The 20,181-nt window shown below is 35.7% G+C and overlaps 1 protein-coding gene across 1 annotated transcript in view; it reads right to left on the bottom strand.

Moving 5' to 3' along the window:
* The window catches only part of ATF6 (activating transcription factor 6), a 193,348-nt gene that overhangs the window by 112,090 nt on the left and 61,077 nt on the right, over window positions 1–20,181 (bottom strand). The window contains exons 11-14 of the mRNA XM_045546533.1: window positions 15,398–15,529; window positions 9,803–9,916; window positions 8,664–8,763; window positions 722–789 (exon numbers count right to left, since the gene is read on the bottom strand). Of these exons, the coding sequence (XP_045402489.1) occupies window positions 722–789; window positions 8,664–8,763; window positions 9,803–9,916; window positions 15,398–15,529 (414 nt within the window). The remainder of the gene's footprint in view (window positions 1–721; window positions 790–8,663; window positions 8,764–9,802; window positions 9,917–15,397; window positions 15,530–20,181) is intronic.

The raw sequence follows: 20,181 nt of genomic DNA, 5'->3' as shown, positions 1-20,181 counted from the left end.
GATGAGGAAACTTCAATTACATTAACATTTTTGAGCTCCCACAGCAACTAAGTGGCAGTTATGATTTGAACTCTGCCCAACAGAGCAGACAAAGCTACCATCTTAACCATGGTACTACATTGCCTCCCACATTATCTTTCCATTTAGTTAGATATGTCTTGGTGAAGACATTTAAACCTCTAGATACGCACTCCCTTTGGAACCTTTCAAAATCTTAAGAAGTATTGTGTAGTAAAAAAATGCACTGTAAGTCAAACAGCTAAGGTCTAAATTCTGATTCTAAGGTCTAAACTCTGAAAATTACAAAAAAATAAATGACTTGCCCAGTTTTTCCATATAAAAACTAAACTTCAAGTTATTATATGGATTTAAAGATAAAATGCACATAAAGCACTCAGCAGGACACCTGGCACAGAGCACTCAAAAAATAACATTCCCTTCCCCTGGGCTCATGAAACAGATGCAAATCAAGAACAGGAGAGCTATGTATATTCAAGATTTTCATCAAAATGATGACTGGGAGAGGTGATCTTTTGAAATTATCTGGCTTTACTGCAACTGCTCAGAAGTAGTGTATGTTATATACATAGTAGTAGTATATGACTAATATAAAAGTCATAGATGAGAACAAATTTAAGGTGAAAAGGAAGTGTGAATTTCAACTTTACTAAAATGCTAGCTGTTTTAAACTCCCTGGCCAAGTGCTTCCACACTTTCTTACCTGATACTAGTGGTTTCTGTGTATTGAACAGCCATCAGCTGAGAATTTGAGCCCTGTTCCAGAGCACCCTGGTAGAGAAAAAAAAGTTTAATGTCATATGAAATTATATGAAGGTCTTCCTATATTGACTCATTCTACATTTACATTTGCTAAACCTTCATTAAAGTATTCATATTCTGACATATTAAGTCCAAATAATTAAACACTAACCGAAATTAAATCTCTTTAGGTCACATTCTTGGCTGAGAGATGTGTCTTGTGGAGATAAAGACATTTAAGGCACTTCTCATAAAGTTTAAAGAAAGAGTCCAAAAGCTTAGTCCAAGCACCATAAGTTTTGTGACTAAACTGTACAAGTAGTGCTGAACATTTAACAGCTTATGCCTGACATTATTTTAATAATTACGTTGCCAATGACAAGTTCCTAAGACCTATGAAAAGTTCATAACGAAACAAGGTCCTATTGTTTATTGAGTTAAACACAAAGATCTTAGGCCTAAATACATCCATGGAATACAGCATCATTAAAGAGATACCACTGATGACTCTTTTGACAAGAGAATAGTTCAGTATGTAACCATTAGTGGCCCATATATGCTACACTGGAAACCGTCTTTCACATAGCATCTGCTTTGTGCTATGCCTTTTTATATTCCCTGGCAGTTTTGTAAGCTGATCTTCAGAACAGTTTTGTAAGAATATCAGAGTTCAAGGGCATATTACCAACTTCTATTACATTAGGAAGTGACCTCACCCTGTCAAACAGTGGCTTAAATAATTGTTTAACCATTTGTTCATTACTGTGTCCATATACCCATTTTTCAACAAAGCACCTACGTGCACCACAGCAACAAAATTAAACATTTGACTTCTCCCTTTAAGAAGCTTCCAGTTTAACTGGAAGACAGATATATGAAAACATACAATATGATAAATACTAAAACAGAAACATGTACGAAAGGTTAAGGGAGAAAAGAAGGGGGACCAATTTTGTTTCGTGGATAGAAACAGCATGCAGGGATCAATACACGGCTTCCAACTTCTGCCTCTGTAGTAAGTCAAGGGTTTTACTTTATAAAAACCTAACGTATGTCTTGCATGTAGTAGGTGTTCAATAAATCCTTGTTAAACAAAAATGAAAAAAGTACCAATAAAATGAAAAGAAAAAAGAGAAACAAGTACATTTCATAAGATACTATATTTATTGACATGGTTATCAAGTAGTAAATAAAACCAAAATTAAATTATACCTAGTTGACAAACATAAGGTTTAAATAGATTAAACAGCTGTGAATTTTAAATGATTTCTGCTACTTTGACACATATGAAATAAACAAAGAAGTCTGAAAGAAGCCAGACTTCTTTCCCCAGTCTCAGAAGTAGGTGGGTAGGTGTTAGGGAAAGCTGAGTTACAGAGACCTCAGGCAAGTAGAACAAGGATATTCCATTTACCTAAGATTTACACCAATTATAATAACAAAAGAATCTCTGGGTGGGTGCGGTGGCTCACACCAGTAATCCCAGCACTTTGGGAAGCCAAGGCAGGAGGATCACGTGAGGCCAGGAGTTCGAGACCAGCCTGGGCAACATAGTAAGCCCTCACCTCTACAAAAAATAAAAATATTAGCTACACATGGTGGCACATGCCTGTAGTCCTAGCTACTTGGGAGACTGAGGCAGCACGATCGCTTAAGCCCAGGAGTTCGACATTACAGTGAACTATGATCACGCCACTGTACACCACCTGTGTGACAGAGTTAAGAGCTCATCTCTTAAAAAAGAAAAACAACAATAACAACAACAACAACAAAAAAGAACCTCACTGAAAAATTAGCTGTGACCTTTTCCATTTTTAGCTATTTGGGTTTACCATATGAGACACTTAAATCAAAATGACAGAAAATTAAGAATCTCCAATTATTTTGTAGAGTTGTCTATTTTTCCCTTGAGTTCTGTCACTTTTCCCTGTGTGTATTCTGAAGCTTTGTTATTAGGAGCCTATACATTTAGAATTGTTGTCTTCTTGATGAAATGCTCCTTTTGTCAGTATGAAATTTACTTCCTTGGGATGGGTTCAAACAAGCCCAGACTGCAAAGATTAAAATAAATACCTCTCTTAGACCGGGCATAGTTACCTCATGCCTATAACCCTAGCACTCTGGGAGGCTGAAGTGGGAGGATCGCTTGAACTCAGGAGTTTGAGACCAGCCTGAGCAAGAGCGGGACCCCCGTCTCTACTAAAAATAGAAAAAAAATTAGCCAGGCAACTAAAAATAGGGTGTGGTGGTGCGTGCCTGTAGTCCCAGCTACTAGGGAGGCTGAGGCAGGAGGATCACTTGAGCCCAGGAATTTGAGGTTGCTGTGAGCTAGGCTGATGCCATGGCACTCTAGCCTGGGCAACAGAGTGAGGCTCTGTCTCTAAAATAAAATAAAATAAAATACCTAACTCTTCAATGCCCAGACACTGATGAGGATCCACAAGCATCAAGAACACCCAGGAAAACATGACCTCACCAAATGGACTAAGGAACCAGTGACCAACCCTGGAGTGATGGAGATATATGACCTTTTAGACAAAAAATTCAAAATAGCTGTCCTGAAGAAGTTCAGTGAACTTCAAGACAACACAGAGAAGGAATTCAGAAGCCTATCACAGAAATTTAACAAAGAGATTGAAATAATTTTTTAAAAAAATCAAGCAGAAATTCTGGAGCTTAAGAATTCAATTGATAAACTGAGAAATGCACCAGTCTCCCAACAGCAGAATTGATCAAACAGAAGAAAGAATTAGTGAGCTTGAAGACAGACTATTTGAAAATACATAGAAGGGAAAAAAGAATAAAAAAGAATGAAGCATGCCTACAGGATCTAGAAAACAGACCCAAAAGGGCAAAACTAAGAGTTATTAGCCATAAAGAGGAGGTAGAGAGAGAGAGATTGGGGTAAGTTTATTCAAAGAACCGAAATGTCCTTCTTTAGCTCTTACAATATCCTTTGTTTAGAAGTCTACTTTATGTGATATTTTTTTCACCCGTTTATTTTCCATTTGTCTGTGTCTTTATATTTAAAATGTTATTTCTTACAAACAACATATGGTTCCATCTTTCCTTCAAAAAAATCTAATATGAAAATCTCTGCCTTTTAATTCATGCGTTTAGCCCATTGAATTTAATTACTAATATGGTTGGATTTTAGTCTACCATCTTGATGTATTTTTTATTGATCCTATTTGTTCCTTACTTGTTTCTCTTTTCCTGACTTTTCATTGAACTGCATATTTTTTAGTTTTCTATTTTTATTTCTTATACTGTCTTTTTAATAATAGTTGTACTTCTTTATATTAGTTTTTAGCAGTTGCTCTAGAGATTATACTTTGATTTTTAAGTTACCACAGTCTACCTTGGAATATTATTTGAACAATATAAAAACTTTATTAAGAGTATAATTCCATTTACTCGTCCACCTTTTGTGTCTTTATTATCTTATATTTTACTTCTATATAAGCTATAAACCCCACAACAAATTGTTATTATTATTGCTTTAAAAACACAATAGTCTTTTAAAGACATTTAAATATACACACATAATATAAAGATAGTTTTTTTTTTTAAAAGGCTTATTCTTTCTACCTAGATATTTGCCCATTCTTCCTTCCTGCTAATCTGTGGTTCTATTTGATATCATTTACCTCAGTCTAAAAAACATCTTTAATATTTCTTATAGTACAGGTCTTCTAGAGACAAATTCTCTGTTTTTGTCTGTCTGAAAATATCTTTATTTTACCTTCATTTTGAAAAAAGGTATTTTCACTAAGGTCCCTTTACCTTTTACTCACAGTCTAGGAAGAGGGAAGAACTATGAAATAGGATGGGTCAACTCAAAGATATAATATTTAAATCAACAGATATTTCAAAGAAATGTCAGTTCACCAAAATTACATAATACCTTCTAGGACTTTTAGGCTTCTTTAGCACCTGAAAGAAGTAACTGGGAAGAAAAAGAAGGTTGAAATGAGAAGAGAAGAAAAAGCAGCACAGTTATAGGCTCTCTACACTAAGAAAGAGAATCAAAGGAATTCTTATGTGCTTTGGGTATTGACAACACCATTAGCAGAATAATCCTTCTCCTTCCTCTGACTAACCAAGAATTTCTTTTACCATTGACAAATATAGATTCATCCCATCATTCCTTTTTCTATTATAGCTAAGATTCCCACATTTCTGATCATTATTTAAGCTCCTTACAGAAAGATATGTATCCAAAATAGCATGGAAGGAAATAAGACTTTAAACTTATACAAATCACCTCCAAATGAACAGACTGTGAAATTAAAACAAAATTATTTTCCTCGCATTAGAATTCTTTTAAGATTAAAGAACACTAAGCACCCCTTCCACAGTAAACACCCTATTCATTTATTCAATGAACAGGAAAGAATAACATGAAAAATTATATCTAAAGATAAGGCAAAAAAATACATTTAGGCAAAGAATTTTAATCTACTTTTCCAAAAAGCCCATTAGACCAGCTGTGTGGCAATGATCTACTCCTACCTCCTATGCTCACCCCTGTATAGCAAAGGATGGAAGCCTGAAGCCTATATTATTTAAACTATTTTCCCACCAGGGTTCTGGATATATTTAGGTTGTGCAAATAAGATTTACTTGCTCCAGATTTGGAAAGTGGAAGAGAGACAGCTCATTTTCCCTCTGGCCATGGTCTGGTGGCAGCTGATGTGCAGGCTTTGGCAGACATGAATTTTCTGCTGTACTGCTGTACCGGATTCCACATTCCAACGCCAATAAGCAGCTTTGGGATTTTGAGTTAACCATGACATTGGTAATGACTGCCTGCAGCCTCTAGAAGTAGCAACAACCAATAAATTTGCCATAGTAGATAAATAAAGGGTGTTGGAGAGGCCTAGAGAAGCACATACTGGGTAATCATAGAATCTCACAATGTCAGAGCTTGAGCTCATCTAGACTAACCCTCATTATTTTATAGATGAAAAACAGTCCATAATGATTAGAAGTCCATGTTTCTTGATATCATTTTAATCTACTTTTGAACATATCACATACTGCTTCCAATTAGTATCCAAATAATCAAATAGTTAAGATGTTTCCATTAGCATGTAAACATGTAAACCTGGTGAAATATTTCCCATCCAAAAATAAAACCGCTTTCTTGATTCTTACAGCTATTCCCTTTCTCTATTTCCATTTATGGGGATTACCCTGAAATAATTTTCTTCACTTTCTCCTCTATTATCACTTCCCTGAATCCACTTCAATTGGCTTTTGTTATGGCCACTCCAATGAAACAACTTCCATCAAAATCTCTAACAAGTTCTAATTGCCAGTTCCAAAGATATTCCTCACTCCTTATTTTAATCAGTATCTCTTAGCTCCATATCAGTTAATCACATTCCTCTCTTAAAAAACTTTCTTTAGGCCAGGCAACCACTGTTCAAGCCTGTCATCCCAGCACTTTGGAAGGTCAAAGTGAGAGGATCCCTTGAGGCCAAGAGTTCGAGACCAGCCTGGGCAATATAGCAAGACTCCAAGACCCCATCTATACAAAAAATAAAAAAATTATTGGGGCATGGTGGCACACACCTGTAATACTAGCCACTCAGGAGGTGAGGGAAGAGAATTGCTTGAGCCCAGGACTTCAGGATTACAGTGATCTGGGTGACAGAGCAAGATCTCATCTCTAAAAAAAAAAACCAACAAAACTTTCTTTGCTTGGGTTTTGGTATACCACCATCCTGTATGTTTTCTTATCTTACTGGTCACCCACCCCTCTTCTTTTTCAAGTGCTGATCCTTCTTTCTCTTTTAGCTTCTAGTGTTGGAGTTGGCCCAGAGTTCAGTTCCTCACTGCCTTTTCTTTCCTCTTTAGTTTCTCCCTAGTTAATATCATCCCAAATTAAACATCAATTCCCAACCTCTCTCCTAAATTCCAGACCTAGAGATTTGATTGTCCACTTGACTTCTCCACTTGAATGTCAACAGCCACATCAAACTTAACATTTCTAAAACTCTTGACTCCTGCCTCCAACTGCTCTTTCCCCAGTCTTAGTCACAGTAAATAGCATTGCCATTCATCTAGTACCTAAGGCATAGGAATTATTATTGATTCCTTTTTATTTTACATCAACAATTTCTAGCAGCTCTACTTTCAAAATATATTTGGCATCCAAGTACATTCTTCCACCTTCACAGCCACCATGCTAGTATGGGCCACAACCATCTCTTACCTAAACTACTGAAATGGCTTCTTAACTGGTATCCCTCCTTCCAGTCATGCTCCCTGCTATGGTCTACTTTGTGTGCCAGCTAGTGATTTTTAAAAATAAATCATATCAAGTCACTCCCCTGCTCAACCTTTCAATGGTGTTCCCTCCTAACTAAGAACAAACCCAGAGTTTTCGCCATAGCCTATGAAGTTCACTATGATCTCACCTCTCTCTACTGCTTCTCTGGTCCCATCTACCACTCTCCCCAGTCCTTGCATTCCAGCCATACTAACCTTCTTGATGTTTCTCAAATACGCAAACCGTTCCCTCCTGAGGGTCTTCACATTTGCTGTTCCCTTTGTCTTGAAGCTCTTTCTCCAGACTTTCCCCTAAACCTTTACATTATTACTTCTTTCATTTTCTGCCTACAGCAAAAGCAATGTCCTTACCAAACCTGTTTCTTCTTCCTGAGCACACAGGAAGACTACATGTTCCCAGTCTCCCTTGCAGCAGGTTAGGCAAAGTGACAGTTTTAGCCAACTGAACATTGGCTAAAACCTGGGCCTGATTCCTAAAACATTTTGTTTTTTCCTAACACCCAAGCTAGAAGCAAAGGATTTCAAGTTATTGGGGCTACAAAATAGAAGGCGCCTGGATCTCTTACTAACTGCTTGGAAGAAAGCCATCCTAGAGAACTATGTGAAATTTTGTGTGAGTGAAAAAACAAATTTTTATTCTATTAGGCTACTGAGATTTTGAGGCTGTTATAACAGCTAGCATTAATTACTCCAACAATATCTTCTTAAAGTGGAACTTCTTCAGAGAAGCCTTCTCTGACTACTCAATCTAAAATAATAACTCATTTCTCAATTCAAATTCTAACCTCCTAACCTGCTTTATTTTTCTTTAGAGAATCTACCTCTAACTTTGAGTGTATTTGAGTATTTATTTACTTGGTTATTGTTCAGCTCTCCACTAGAATGCAAGCTCCACAAAGGTAGGGACTTTGTGATACTCACTACTGTTATTCCCAGGATCTAGAGTAGTCCCTGGCTCATTATTACTATAGGTAATGTTTGTTACCTATAGTATAACAAACATAGGTAATGTTTGTTAGGAAATTGCAGTATGCCAGTTGCCAGTTTAAGTGTTTTGGAAATAGTAATAAATATTTGATGAATGATGGAGAATGACTATAAATGGTGCTTTGTGGCAAACAACATTGAGTTGAAAGCCTTACTGAACAGTTCTAGTTAAGAGCTGTCATTAACCCATAGTGGTACATGTCTAAGTTCAGAAATGCCCTCCATGGATGTGCCTGCCTTCATTTCTAAATTGCCCCATGTTTCAACACTCTCTTTTTGAAAAGCTCTAAGAAGAAAGGAGATAAACAGTATTATTTATTATATACCATTGTGCCAAAAACATTTGTTACAGGTATCTGTGCATAGGAACTCCTGGCTTGAAAGTTAACTTGAAGGTGAGAACAGGAAATAGCACCATGCCTGAGCAGCCAGTACTAATGCTGTAAAACCTAAACTAGTGCTACTTCAGTGGCAATGACAGCTGTATCAGAAGCAGCAGGAGGCAGTGAGAAGGGACTGAAGTTCAAGCTTCCCAAATTTTCCAGGGAGGGAGCAACCCAGGGCGAAGCCTTCCAACAAATATGCCAACCATTGTTCAAAGACAAGCAAAAACAAACCTGAAGAATACGGGTTTTCTGTTGATTATTTGTCATTCTTCTTGACTTGGTCCTTTCCACTTCATGTCTATGAACCCACCCTCGAAGTTCATGATTTAACCTATAAAATATAACTTAATTAATTAAACATACTTCATAGAAACGAATGTCTCACCCCTTGGTTGGAAATGATTTTAATCACTCTGTATGTTCCAAAGAGCATTCCAAGTGCCTGATGACTCAATATTGCCTTTTTATTTGAAAAAGCTGAGATACTTAATGTTAAGCTGTTTTTAATGACATGTATTTTTATATGGCAACCTCCTCAATCATGAGTTCAAAATTCAAAGAAAATCACAGCTGAATACCTGCCAAATATAAATAATTAGATCCAAAGGTTTTTCCACAAAAAACATATTTCCTGTTTCTGTTCTTGGGCTATGTACATAGAAACATCTAAGACACTGGAAAGAACTTAACAAGTCATAGGCCCCCTAACAACAAATAGATGCATTGAATAAAGACTTTGAAAATCATGCTGTTTGGGGAGAAGGAAAAGAATGAACTCAATTGCCTGGGGAAAAAAAATAATTCAAATTTTTCAACACTGGAAATAAAAACCCAGTTCATAATATAACTTCCTTTATTTTGTTTGCCTTTTATAATAATTATAAAGATGTTAGACTATGCTTATTTAACTGTAGTTGATTACTACTTACCACAAAAAGCCTGAGGCAGTTTTTAATGTTAAAGAATAAGGACTAAAATCACAGGAAAAAATGCAAGGGAAAAGTTGATAAAGAAGGGTGCAATAATGGGAAAGTACCTCCAGAATCACATATCCTCAAATTATTGTCTTCCTAATTTTAAGAAAAAAGATCCTCTGATATGAACATTATCATCTGTAAGCCTAACACCCTGAATTTTAATATTAATTTCATTTTGTAGTTTTCAAATAAGACGTATTTAAGTATGCAAGCACCACATAAAATTGACCCATCACCATCTCCATCAGGTTGGTGGAGATACTGGACAACAATTGATATGTCTATCCAACAAATAATTCAGAGATTCTCTCAGCCACTTAGTTACTCTGAACAATTACTATTCCAAACATGGGAACCAACTGTGATATTTCTGCAATAATCTACAACACTCACCTGAGAGATTCAGTTGTGTTAATCAGGTGTTGACAAGGAGGTGGAGGAATATAAAGCAGTGGTTCTTCAGTTAGCACCATCAGGGCTTTGTCATTTGAAACAGAATGATCATATCTGAAACATACATGCACAAAATTTGTTTCCTTGCATCTTAAATTCCCAAGAAGTTTGCTATAAGAAAATCATAACTAGTGTTAGCCTTTCATGGAAATAAAAATATAGTAAATAGAATATGCTGCAAGATAGAATAGAAAATTAGAAAACTATAGGCCATGTAGCACAAATGTCATTTTCTGATTTTCTACAGAGATAGCATGGTAATTCACATTTACCGAATAAACCTTTATTGAGCAATTTATGTGCACAATAACTAAGGGATATAATAACACATGGCTCATGTCTTCAATGAGCTCAAGGTATACACAGTGCTGTTAGAACAGAGGAGGTGACAGTGATGGGATAACCTGGGGGAAAACCAACTGGTTGATAAGGAAGACAGTACGATGTGACCAGGACTGAAGTTTTGTGGTCATTCACAATTCTGTGATAACAAAACTGAATAATCTCCCTAAAACAGGTATGTGTGTAGTAGAGGTAGGGTAGGATATAAAATACTTGGCAGGAGAAAAGTGAAAAAGAGTTGAAAAGCTGAATTTAAATTTTGGAATCTTAGAGGAATCTGAATCATTAATAAAACACCAGGGTGACAGTAACCAGTGACTCCACTAGCTTAAAAAAATACATACTTTCCTAGCCATCACACTAATCTATATCATGTGAATTCATATCCAGGGTGTGATGTAGGAAGCAAAACCTGAGTTAAAAATCAGAATTTGAGCTTGGGATATTGCCATTTATGCTCTTCAGTCTGCTATTTTAATCTTTCTAAGAAATCTTGTCTCTGCCCTGAATTTCTTTATGTAGGATGCTCTGGTTTTAGGAAACTAGATACGTTAAAACCCACAAGGAAAATACATAAACACATAAAGTTGGACATGGTAAGATTCATACTTTTCATTTATTCATTCAACAAATATTTGCTGAATACCAACTATGTGCCAGGTACTATACTAGGTGCTGGGAATCTAACAGGGAACAAGAGAAACAAAGTCTCTATCCTCAAAGACCCTAATGGAGTACCAAACACAAGAAAACAAAGACAAAATAAATCCAAACTCTGGTAAGTACTATGAAAGAAACAAATAGTTGAAATAGAAAAGCAATGGCAGTATCTACTTTAGATAAAACGGTCTGAGAAGGAGACGGTATTTAAGTCAAGGCCTAAAGATGAGAAGAAGCCAGTCCTATAGAAACTGGGGTAAGAGTGGTCTAAGTAGAGGCAGGTGAGAAAAATGTAGGCTCAAGAAATTTTAAAAAGACCACCAGCTGAAGAGTTGTGCACAAGTTGGGTAGGGGCAGGGGAGATCACAAGATGAAGCTGGAAAGACAGAGACCAGATCATGATAAGAAATTACTAAATGTAATTAGAAATCACAAAGGTGTTTTAAGTAAATAAGTGATATATTTCAATTTACATTTGTATCTTGCCATGGTACCAAAAATGGATTCAATGGAGGCAATAGGGGAAGCTGAAAGATGAGTTAGGGAAGACCAATGGCAATCCAGGCAAGAACTAATGATAGCATAGACTATCATCTGGCAGTGGAGGTGGAGAAGAGTGGGACAATTCAAGATAATTTTTGGAAACAATATCAACACTTGTTGAAAAAGAGGAATCAGGGTCTGTGGCTTAAGCAACAGAAACAAAAAAGACTTGTAGAAAATTGGTTGGAGGCAAAACAGACAGAGGAACAGAGTTTCACTGTGCACGTGTTAAGTTTGAAATGTTAATATAGAGATGCCAAGGAAACTATTGGATATGTGAGTCTGGAGACTCAGAAGAGAAGTTTGAACTGAAAACATAAATTTGAGAGTCATCAGGATGTATACAGACTGTGTACTAAATTATGGATGAGTCACTGAGGCAGAAGGAAAACAAAAAAGTTCACAGTTCTAAATCTTGAGATTTGGATAGCAGAGGAGCCTACAAAGAAGACTGCAAAGTAGCAGCCAGTAAAAAAGAGGGAAACTAAAAAATGTGGCAACACAAAAGGAAAGTCTTTCAAGGGGCAAATAATCCACTTGGCCAAATGCTGAGGAATGGTCAAATAAGATGACAGAAGTTTCCATTGAATTTGGCAACATTGAAATCACTGGTATCCTTGACAAAAACAATTTTGGCAAAGTGGAAAACTAACTTCAAGATAAACATTAGAGATATTTATTTATGCCATGCATAAAGGAAAAGAAACAACAGCTGAGGATATATAAAGCATTCTTCCCTGCAACTTGCAACAGGAACATTCTCCATGTCCTCTCTTTTGGCTATTGGGGTTAAGTAGGGTTAAGTTGTTTGTAATAAAACAGAGACGTTGGTATGCAGGTAATAAATGCACACACAAAAATTAAATGTTGAGGGAGAAGAAAAAAAATGTCTTGTGTTTTGTAAATGTATATGCTTCTGAATGCCTATAAGAGGAGGCTGCTTGACACACTAAAAACAAGAACAAAGATCTATCACGTGTTATTTTAAAAATCATACAAAAATACAAACATTGTAGTCTGTCAGAAAAATCCAAAACTTCTTTTGAAAATATAATTCTGATCTAAACTCTAGTAATGATTTCTGCACATCTGTACTGACTGGCTTTGTTCTAACAGCCAAAAATATTCTTTGGAAAAGAAAAAAAAAGTCTGATAGAAGAAATACCAGCACAGGGATTGGGTGGAGTTAAAGGAGAAAGGAAAGGGAGACTCCAGCCAACACGCAATCTGGAGACAATTAGACTCACATTAACCCAGAGACAGTCAAGAGTTCTAGGCTGCTTACAAACCATTTTATATCAAGAGAAGAAATTTCAGCAAATAAATCACTAAAGTAGAGGATAGTGCTAAAGGGCTAGAATTCATGAGAATTATTGAAATAAAGACAGGTTCTGGCTGATGCCTCATATGTAGGATGACTATCCTTTCCTGTTTATGCAAGACAGTCCTGACTGATGCCTAATGTCCTGATGTCATTATTACTAGCACTGCCTTTCCTTCTTAGAAGTGTCCCAGTTTGATTAACAAATTATACGGTTATATCATTTATATACCACATATTTCTAAGACTGAAAAAATACATGCAATTAATTAATGATAGGTAAATACAATATTATAAACTATGGGATTAAAATCTACTCCTTTTTTATTTGAACCAGGTCTCCTAATTCTCTTTATAAAATGAAGCATAAAATAAGCTTCATTAAAAAATAAATATGTGTCATGGCTGAGTTTATATAAATAAACCATCTAAAATTCAGTTAAGAACAAATTCATATTTGGTGCTTTCAAATGTTTCACAAACATTTTTGGTATCTTTTATTCAATATTTATACTGATAAAAGCAAGAACATCAAATTAATTGACTGACATTTATTTAAATCTCCCAAGTTGCTCAATAATAATCTTAGATATTTCAAGAGACTTGCATGTAGCCAAGAATCCATAATCTTTTGTTTTTATTTTTAACAAGGCCAATTACCCTGACTGGGTATGGTGGCTCACGCCTGTAATCCTAGCACTCCAGGAGGCGGAGGAGGGAGGATCGTTTGAGCTCAGGAGTTCAAGACCAGCCTGAGCAAGACCAAGACCCCGTCTCCACTAAAAATAGAAAGAAATTAGCTGGACAACTAAAAATATATAGAAAAAAAATTAGCCAGGCATGGTGGCGCATGCCTGTAGTCCCAGCTACTCGGGAGGCTGAGGCAGCAGGATTGCTTGAGCCCAGGAGTTTGAGGTTGCTGTGAGCTAGGCTGATGCCACGGCACTCTAACCTGGGCAATAGAGTGAGACTCTGTCTCAAATGAAAAAAAAAAAAAAAAAAAAAAAAAGACCAATTACCCAGATTATGCACAGTCATTGGTGACCTTGGGGTAGGGGACAGACAGCTTGCATTCATGGACTACTTTGAAAGCTGATAAATTTCAGCCTGGACGTCATTCAGACTTTTAGGATGAACTAGTGTGATTATATTATTATGCTTTCCAGAATCCACCATGTCATCTTATGCCAATGTGGACAAATAAGTGAAGCCTTCTATTTATTATAGTTAGTGCAAATTAGATAATATTCTTGTAAAGGCTATGTGAACTGCAAGTTCAAGTATCCAATCAATTACTTGTTCTATTTTTTAGTAACAAGCTATCTCAACCCTCATAAATCCAAAGGCTATTAAATTTAAAAATATAACTTTTGATGGATCTCATGTGGACAACAACAGAACCTAAAATTATAGAACATGTAGGGCAAACCTGAACAAATTATTTAGTAAAATTAGAGGTACTATTAAATTCTATCAATACTTAGAAATACTGCAAGTGATCCACCAAGATGAAAATTTCAGAAGTATTACTAATTTTGGCATATAAAAAAGCAGGAAATGTTACATATTATTTTCAAAATTATCATGTCTATTATTACGATGCTGCATTACAGCTACTGCCATATAATCCTTTAGATCTTCCTCTGCACCTAGCATAGTCCTCTGCAAGATGCAAATTCCTAAAAAAAAAAAATTAATACTAACATTTTTTTCAGGAAGACTAAATGGAGACAAGCCTGTAGGGCTATAGTAATAATCTCATTCAATAGCATGGATGTAACAGAATAAAAATCAGGAAGAATGATTCCCACATGGTTCTTAGCCTATAAAACCTTAGGGAGTTAAGAGTAAACAAATCTTTAATGATTTTCAAGCATTATACTGTGAATGGTAACCACACTGTGACCTCCCTTTGCCTTATTATTCAAGGTCCTGGCTCTATTTGGCCCAAATAACAAACGGAAATGTTTATCAAAAAGCATACACCTATGAAAATGTCCACTATACCTTCTTCTAGTTAATATAGAAATTGTATTTTCATACCATTATAAATCTTTTGCTATTAACAAGCAATATGGACATTTACCAACTCAGTATTAAATTGTAACAAGGGAGGGATTCAGTAAAGAACACAAATAAGTATAAATGATTTTACCCAATGACTGCAAATGGGTTCAACTGTATCATTCCACCATAACATATCCACCCACAGATGATACAGTAACAAATATTAGATGTATGTGTAAGCACATGATATTATAATCACATGATAGATAAAATAACTGTACTGAAAACACTATATACAATATAATATGTATATATTGTATGTGTTTCAATATGTATGTACTGAAGACATTATACACAATATCATGTGTACATACCATATGTGTTACAATATAATGTGTATATAGTGTATGTGTTATAATATATATAAAATTTTAACTGAGATTTTGTCACATCTCTACAAGAATTCCAAAACTAGAAAAGCTTTCAAAGTAAATTTATTCTTAGAATTAATCTTAAAAGTAAAATTCATTAATGACCTCAATAATTTATTTTCTCTACTAGTCAAAACTGTATATGAATAATTAAGATGTAAAGTTATACTAGATAATTCTCTGTCTCAGTTTCAATAAATAACTCAGACCAACAAGTACATGCCATCTAACCTGTAGCTGTTTTTCTGGATGATACCATCTGATGTATCTTGCACCTCTTTTGCAGAAAATTCTAGAAGGTGTCTCCTTTGATTTGCAGGGCTCACACTAGGGTTCATTCTCCTGGCATCCTGTTCCAGTATGCTGAAAATAAAAAACGTGAAGCAATAGTTGAAATAAAAATATGTCACACATATGCCTGCTACATGTAGCTCTGAAACAAACCAGAATTCTTTTATAGGTCCATGAATATAGCAAAAATGATTACCAGAGAAGCAAGTCAAAACACTGTACTGTGTTCAAATCCCTAGACTGCCATCCTGTCCATAAGCAAAAGCAGTGTCCTATAATTAATAACCCTATAATTATGCATGTATATAAAATAAGAATAAATACAACATACATAAAAACAAATCTTAAACTCAGATAATAACGGAAATAAGAAGTCCTCCTGGATGCTGCAAACTCATGTTTGCAATGAGGGAATACATCAAATGAAATAGAAATTATTCTTTCACAATAGCCAAATTCATTATTAGCCTTTCACGATTCCAGAAGGCAGGCAATCAGAGCTAGCAAAAAACTTATTTTTAAAATACTTCTATTTTTATTTACATGTAAAAATTTCTATTTACTTCTTTCTCTCCACCCTCCCTAATACCTTCATTCATCAATGTATACCCTCTTGATAGGCATAAGTATTTGGGGAAAACAACTACATATGTGTATATGGCAAATACTGCAATAGTTATTTTACACTTTTAAGTCATTAATCATGTGCTTAGAAACCTGACTCATCAATAAGGTTTTGTGTGTGCCATGCACATATTAATAATTTACACTAGTCATAATCTTCTTAAAATTCAACACAAAAGGAATCTCCCTAGGGAAGCACAAAAGATTCTATTTAAAAGGATGAATGGAAGAGGAAAATAAGGCTGAAGAAAAAGGATAGTTAAGGGCCTTGTGGTTCTAAAAGAAAAGGAGTTCTCTGGGGTACAGCACTTTGCCTTCAAATTCGGAGAAAGCAGTATTAGGGGAAACATGAAGCAGACATATCTCTCTAGAATCTTTTTCTGATCTCTTATTATATTTCCCATTCTCCTCAATTCTTCATCCCAGAAATCATTACTACCCAGTGATTCTCACATGGTATGCTGCAGCACTTTGGCACACTGCAAACTCTTCACAGGTGGACCTCCAAATTATGGCCATTGTGTAAAGTTTAATTTTGCTACAACTGAGACTACATTTTGTTAACGACTGTATCTTTCAGACTGTATGTTCACCTGAGTGGTCACACAACAGTATAAACCTTGCTGCAAATGAGGTAAGAGACCTAGTAGAATGTCTAACTAAACTTAAGAAAACTTATGCTGATGAATATTTAAGAAAACACGAGAGAAGCAATAAACAAAACAATTTGGGAGGAAAGCCAAATGAAGAATGTGATGGTAACTATGGAATTTTATTTCTTCTTTTTGAAACCTCCATTTTAAAAAAAGTATTTGCTTTTTAATTCTTTCAAATGTGGTACCAAAAATTCTATGAAATTATGCTGTGTGTATGAAAGTATGCTGTGAACAAAATCAAAGTTAAGAACTTTCCCCTAGGTTTACAGAATCTCAATTTATTCAACCCCTACTGACACCTCCTTTGTATTGGTGAATATCCATATACTAACATTCCTGTTTAGTGGAAGTATACTCTGATCCCTCCAACGACAAGCAGGAACTCTACCATCCTGATTATTAAAAGAGTTTTCCCCTGTTTTAATTAGAAATGTACTTCCTTATAAAACTTCTGCTTTTTGGTACTAGTTCTGGACTCAATGGCTATTTAGAATAAGTCTAAGCAAGCCTTCTTCCAATGCTCAAAGACATCTAAAATCCCCCTTACCCCAGGCTTTCTTTTTCAAAATTATAGTTTCTTGGTTCTTTCACACATTTCCTGGTTACAGCATAGTTTTAGGGCCCTTTAGCATACTAAGTCACTATCCTACCAATATGCTTCTCAGAGGTGATGTCCAGAATTGGCCACAGTCTTTCCTAGATAGTATGACCATTACAGGATGAAGCTGGATATTCCTTCCTTTGTTCTAGATACTGTTCTTCTACTGATGTAGTCTAATATCATGTAGGCTTTTTTGACAGTTATAACACCCTTTCTTTATATAGAGCCCGGTTTAATTAAAACCCCAAGTCCTTTCTCACACACTGATTTTGAATCATTACCTTCCCTTTCCTTCCTTTCCCCATTCCAATTCTGAATTTATATAACTGAGCTTTTGGAACCAGCTGAATAATTTACATCAATTCCTTTTAAAATATCATTTTGCCTACTAATCAATCAAGAACTTGTAGGACACTAATTAGCAAAAGAAATTCTTCCAAGCAAGGATCAGCATGCCATCAATATTCTCAACTTATTAAAATATCAAGCTCCTTGAAAATTTTTAAAAATATGGGTTTAACCACTTATGAATTCATTGTAATACCACCTACTCCAAAATTTCCCATCCTGACCATAAATATATCCTGAGACTGTTAAATGCTCCTCTGAGATGCAAATGCAGTATAATAGTACATACCACTTTTAAGCACCTACTAAGGAATGAAGGCTGAAAGAAAGCTGAGGCTCAAAGAGTTTAAACAATTTGCCCAAGGTCGTGCTCTAAATAACTAATGAAGTCAGGATTTGGATTCAGGATTGGAACTCTATCACTGTTCCAATGCTGACCACATTTCCCAGAATGACTGATTCATTCATTCATTTATTCACGTACTAAATACGTGTCATATTCCAAGAAACATATATGGTGCTAATGACTCAAAGATGAAAGATAAAAGATCAGATTACAGCAGGTCCTCGAATAACATCGTTTTGTTCAACATCATTTCGTTATAAGATTGAAAAAAAAAAAAACAATTCCTGGCCAATTGCATAGGTTTTCTCCAGGTACTCCAGTTTCCTCCCACATCTGAAAGATGTGCAAATTTGGTGAACCGACGTGTCTAAATGATTCCAGTTGGAGTGAGTGTAGGGGTGTGTGTAAGTGCACCCTGTGATGGGGTGGTATCTGGCCATAGCTGGTCCTCCTTGCCTTGCGCCCTGAGATGCTAGGATAGGCTCCCACCACCTGCAACTCTGAACTGGAAAAAGGAGGTTGGACAATGAATGAATGAATGAATACAAATGATTGAAAAATAAAAATTTGTATAGTATTTGATAATCATATGAATGCATAACAATAAACAATGTGCACTCAGCAAGCTCACCATATTTATGCTTATTTTTAAACTGCGTGGTGGGAGAAGGTACACCTTATAATTTTTGCTTTGCAAACACTTGATTTAACCCACCACCACTACAACTGCCATCATGCACTAATTCACCAAAAATTGGGTAAACAATTATTACTTGTTTTTATTAATCTTTCTTAAATGTAATTACAGCTCACATTTATGTCAATGTTTAATATTAGAAGTGTTTTGGGTCTTTATTTAGAAGTTTGGTAATGTTTTTATGACCAGAAATATGCTGTAGGAATGTAACTCTTGTTTACATCAATTAGCCTATGGTAAAATTGGTTTCATTATACATCATCTCACTTAAAGTCAGTTTCCAAGAACCTATGGATAATGTTAAGTGAGGATTTACTGTACAGTGTATGTGTGGGGGGTGAAGGAGGATAGTGATAGAGACAAAAGATAGCAGAGTGCTTGGTACCATAATAGGAGTTAATGCAGATTGCCATGGAATAATATAGCTAGGGCACTTGATCTCTACAGAGAGGATCATAAAGTAATCTTAAATGATAAGCAGTACATAAGTGAAAAGAGGACAGAAATGAGGCAAGGTACTTCATGCAGATAGAATAGTATATGAAAAAGCACATAGGCATAAGAGAGCATTTTTTTTTTTAAGGAACTATAAGTAAAGTAGGAGAGGGTGTGTGGACGGACATGCGCAATGGTAAGCACACAGTGGGAAGGTGAGCATCCCACAGAAAGAGAGGAAGGGGAAGCGACTGTAACAATAATGCACAGCTAGATTACAGATTGCCTTGCCTGTCATACTGTCAATAAGTCTAGCAATTTATTCAATAAAAGAAAGAAAACTAGTATGTTTTGTTCTTGTTTTATTTTTGGCTCCCCATTATCATATCCCTTTCTATATCAGAATCTTCCCTATGAGTAATGTTAAATCTCCTGGTCTAATGGGAAAATCTACCTTTTTTCTTTGAAAAATTGGCATCGTGTTTGTCTCCTATTTATCTAGACTGCTTGGTGATTATTACTGCCAGAAAAAAATAGATTATTAGAACAGTTCCTCTGCTTTCCTATTTTCTACACGGAGTCTTAGGCCTGTAGGGAGACTCCCTCAATAACTCTCAGGGTTTAACTGCCAAATCAAGGTGGCTGCTATGGCTTCTAGGAATGGCTTAACAAACTTTGTGAGCTCCTCTACATCCGAATGCACCTTCCTTTAGCACAGTGGCTTCCAATTAACATTCTTGACAACTGGTTAGAAATGTAAATTCTCAGGCCCCACCCCAAAATCATGAACCAGAAACTCTGAACAATCTGTGTTTTAACAAGCTGTCTATGTAATTTGGCCAATGTTTGAGAACCATTACTCTAAACTAATCCTGTTTTTCACATCTTTCCTACATCAATTCCTTAAAAGGTACATGTTTTTACAATGGATCCAAAAGAAGTGGACAGTTTGAGGAGAGGGAGTGGGGGAGTTAAACAGGAGAGACATGAAACGGTAAACTAAAAGTGGCTATTTAC

This window comes from Lemur catta, chromosome 3 (genome assembly GCF_020740605.2).
Source record: "Lemur catta isolate mLemCat1 chromosome 3, mLemCat1.pri, whole genome shotgun sequence".
Lineage (NCBI taxonomy): Eukaryota > Metazoa > Chordata > Mammalia > Primates > Lemuridae > Lemur > Lemur catta.
This window is presented reverse-complemented; position numbering and strand designations above follow the sequence as displayed.